We start from the raw sequence: 4,219 nt of genomic DNA, 5'->3' as shown, positions 1-4,219 counted from the left end.
TTTCGAATTAAATTAGACACATTTATTTGTGTTTATGATTTTTTTTTTCTTTAATGTATCTACCACTATCTATAATAACCAATATCTATAATATATTTTATATATTTATATATTATGTAATAGATAATGGTAAATTATCTATGATGGGTAATTTATAGTACAGATCAATAAAGTAAAGTAAATCTGAAATGAATGAAGTCTGTAATAGATAATAGATAATTTACTATCAAGTTACACTATTGATCTTTCTTCTTGAATGTTCCTGCTTGATGAAATTATACTCTTTAGGAGCTTTCTAACAAGCGACACAAGTTGATACAAACGTTGTTCTATCTTTCTTTTTTGACAGTGAATAACAAAGACAAAACGACACTTGTATGGTTTTGTGTTGCTTGCTGGAAATTTTCTTTTATATATCTATAGAAAATATATTGTTTTGAAAGAGAAAAATAAGGTAAAAAGAGACATAACGTTTTTCTGTTATAAGAAAAAATTTGTTATTTGTATATTTCTGTATAATATTGATATCTTTATTTGATAGCTATAGTACTACAATAATCTATTGTTGACTGATGTAATAGATTGCATGAATTTCTTACCTCTTATGTTGCTTTGGAACATACTATTTTTCTCATATTTTCACTATTCTGTTGAAATATAAGAATGTATTTAAGTATGTAATAATTTGTATAGACAAAGAGAATTTAAGGCTGATCGTGAGCGTTGTAAAATGAAAATAATGGTTGGTATCAATTTATATTTGTTTACAGAGAAGAAGTGCATATGCTTGAAATATCCGACGAAGACGAGCCTGTAACTTATGTGAAAAATGAGTCTATTGGTTCTAAACCGATACCTATGGCGACTATGCGCAGCTCTAAACTCGCAGCGATGGCAGCGAACATTAAATCTCCAGAAGCTGACAATGACACTGATATGGATAATCCCGTTGAACTGGAGCATAATATGGAAGCTTTAGCCAACGATGCGTCGATGAAGCTAGATGATATCCTAATTGTCCCGGAAATACTCGATGATAGTAATATTCAAAATTATATTGGGAGTACAGAAGACGATAACAGCAATTCTAATAAAGTAAATGAGAGACTCAATCAAATAGGTGGCGGAAGAAGTGTTTTAGTGACAAGTAACAATGAGCAATGCAATGAAAATAGAGTGATAAAATCGCCACAAACAGAGAATAACAGTTATGATAGGGCAAGCCCGAGTTCATCAAGAGATTTATCGGTGAGCCGTGTAAATCCTTCTGGAAAAACTGATGATAATTACAGGTTAGAAGAATCGATGTAAGTCCATTATAGACCATACGTAATATAAGTATTTACTAACAATAATTTCCGCTTAATTTTATAGTGGAAATTATTAATGAAAAAGAGGGGTATTTTTTTATATTTTATAGATACAAACTTTTTTATAATATAGATAAATCTATTTTATATTCCTTTTCCACAGTTTCATTATAATAATCCAGTTTTAACATGATTAATTTATAATAATCTAATTTTTAGATTGTTTTCTTTTTAGAACAGTTATTTATGTTGTATACAATACTCATTAATCTCTACAATATTTATGAATACGATAAAATATAAAGAATATCACATTTCTCTTTTTTTGTGAATCTTATATTACTTGTATCTTATTGTATGAACAATTATTTTCCAGGTTTTTATCTAATGGAAGCACTGCTTTACATCTAACGTTTTACTTATGTTTTGTATCTAATGTTTTTTATTTAAGTAATAAATAGATATATTTAAATTTTTCATTAATAATTTATGTATAGGGAAGAAATGTACAATCATGTGGAACATACACAGAATAATCTGAAACAGATACACAGTGACTTGAGTGATATGTTGCGTAATGAAAAAACTTGCAGCATTGATGCTAATACTCTTCTTGAGGTAAATATAATATTAAAAAATTTTTTGCATATTAGAAAAAGAAAGAAAATTTTTTGCAAGAATAATAAAAAATTGTTTATAGAGAAAAGTACATTTATTAAAAATTTTAATATTGATATTTTTTCTCTTTTCATAGTTGTTGAGTGCACAGGATCCAACGGGGTTTGGATTATCAACTAATCCAGAATTGAATCTAGATTGTGGGAAAGAGGATGATGATCATATAAGTAAGTTTTTACATAATTTATAAATTTTCCATTGAGCCAATTTGGAAAAAAGCTTGCAAATATGACAAAATAAGCTCTAAAGAAATTTATATATACTATATTTAATATACACATATTTCTTTTATATATGTATATACATATATACGTTTTTAAATATTTAATTTATTAAATATACATAGAGGAAAAAGATAATTTTTTATATTTGTTTATTCCATTATAAATGTTATTATGAAACTAATGCTTTAATTATATAAAATTAATGAAATAAATTAAAAGATAATTAATAATTTTAATTATATACAGTTCCAGATTCTGTCAATGAATCTACGGGTTCACTTATGGCATATAATCCCTCAACCTGCAACCTATTTGATTTTGATGAGGAGATGCTCTTGGGAAATACATCTTTATCAAATCCACCAGAATTACAGATGAACAATCTCTATACTTCAGATATAGATATAGGGGATACGAAGGTTTCACTTCTTGATGCTCTAGTAACAAATAATATGAATGCAAAATCATAAACATTAAATATGGTAAGAGTTTCTCTCTTATTTCTAATATATTTTTAGAACTTTTTTCTTTCTCTATTTTTTCAAAGTTTAACCATATAAATTTAATGTATATTATGTTTACTACGTTTACTATGATGATCAATATATCATACAACTAAAATTGTCTCAAATTTTAGAAATAGATTAAAAATTTAGAAATTAGATTAAAAAATTAATTATAAAAAGATACATTATTTTTACAAAAAGGTGTTTGCTTAAAGATAGATTATTTTACAGGTTGATCACTGTTGCATCCAATTTTTTGGTTTTAGTGATTTTATTTTGAGTGGATAAGCACAAGCGATATCTTTAATCAACAGAACTACTAAAATTAAAAAGAATACAAATCTCAATATATTCCATAATTACTAAGATTCTGTAAATTTCAACATATAATGATAGATATTTTTAAGTATCTTTATAAGCGCTTAGCATGTAAAATCTATTGAGTTTGCATTAGAAAACAAGATCTTATTGAAATTAATAATTTCTGTTTAACACTTAATAATATAACAAAAGTTATATTATTTCCATTATAAGTTTCTATTAATATGAATTAGTAATATTCCTGTTTATAATTAAATAAGAAAGTAATGCAACTGTAATGTAACTGTAAATATTCTCATTATGCATATGTTTATTTTATTATAATAAAATCAAAATAATAAACGTATTGATGAAATTAGTAAAATTTCTGTTTGAACCATAACAAATGGTTCGTAAATGTTTTAAGTTTCAATTATACTTTACATTGTGCATTATAGCTTTAAAAAATTTTTTTAATGAGCTGATTATAATAATTTTTTATTTGAGTATAATAGTTTCAAGAGATTCAAGTAATTAGAATTTTCCAATATTGATGCATATAAGCAAACTTCAGGTCAACAGTGCATGTTATGGTTGTATAACTTATAATACGTATATTAAAAATATATCACAGTTTACAAAAACTTACGAAAAATTGAAATAACTGTGTAAGAAACAAGTTTTTACGATATATTACAGATAAATACTTTGCGTATGTATGTGTACAATAAAAAAATTAAATGAAAGAAAAGCTATAGAATATAAGTACATTATTTTAAATTTTGTATCAATGCGCTTTATTTTGATACATATAATTCTCGAAATAAGAGAGTAGCTGTTTATTTTACAATTTTTATTATATAATTAGCTTAAAATATTTCATGCAAGATCTTTATGCAAATAGCATTAAACTTTCCATAACATTTTAAATTCAATATGTTCATGCAAAACCTTTATACAATTAACATAAGATTTTCTATATCATTCTATATAATATATTATATTACATATTTTATTTACACAAAAAACTTAATAAACTTTTGAAAATTAAGTCGCTGACATCGTGCCCTAACCACATCATGCACACGTAAAGATATTCTGTGCGTCAAAACGGAAAGTGAGAACGGTAGCGCAGAACGAAGAAACGTCGCAAGCCATAGCTGCGAACACATCAGTACAGCGTGACAGACGAAGTCATACT

At 25.6% G+C, this 4,219-nt stretch overlaps 1 protein-coding gene across 1 annotated transcript; it reads left to right on the top strand.

Annotated features, from left to right (window-relative positions):
* Positions 1-734: 734 nt before the first annotated feature.
* On the top strand, positions 735-3,335 carry LOC112453511. Its single transcript, XM_025014298.1, has 5 exons — positions 735-1,292; positions 1,808-1,928; positions 2,065-2,155; positions 2,459-2,694; positions 2,950-3,335. Exons 1-4 carry the CDS (start codon positions 784-786, stop codon positions 2,680-2,682), a joined length of 945 nt encoding a protein of 314 aa, XP_024870066.1. The 5' UTR covers positions 735-783; the 3' UTR covers positions 2,683-2,694; positions 2,950-3,335.
* The last annotated feature ends 884 nt before the right edge of the window (positions 3,336-4,219 follow it).

Source organism: Temnothorax curvispinosus, unplaced genomic scaffold (assembly GCF_003070985.1).
Source record: "Temnothorax curvispinosus isolate PA1 unplaced genomic scaffold, ASM307098v1 QBEX01004434.1, whole genome shotgun sequence".
NCBI lineage: Eukaryota > Metazoa > Arthropoda > Insecta > Hymenoptera > Formicidae > Temnothorax > Temnothorax curvispinosus.
This window is presented reverse-complemented; position numbering and strand designations above follow the sequence as displayed.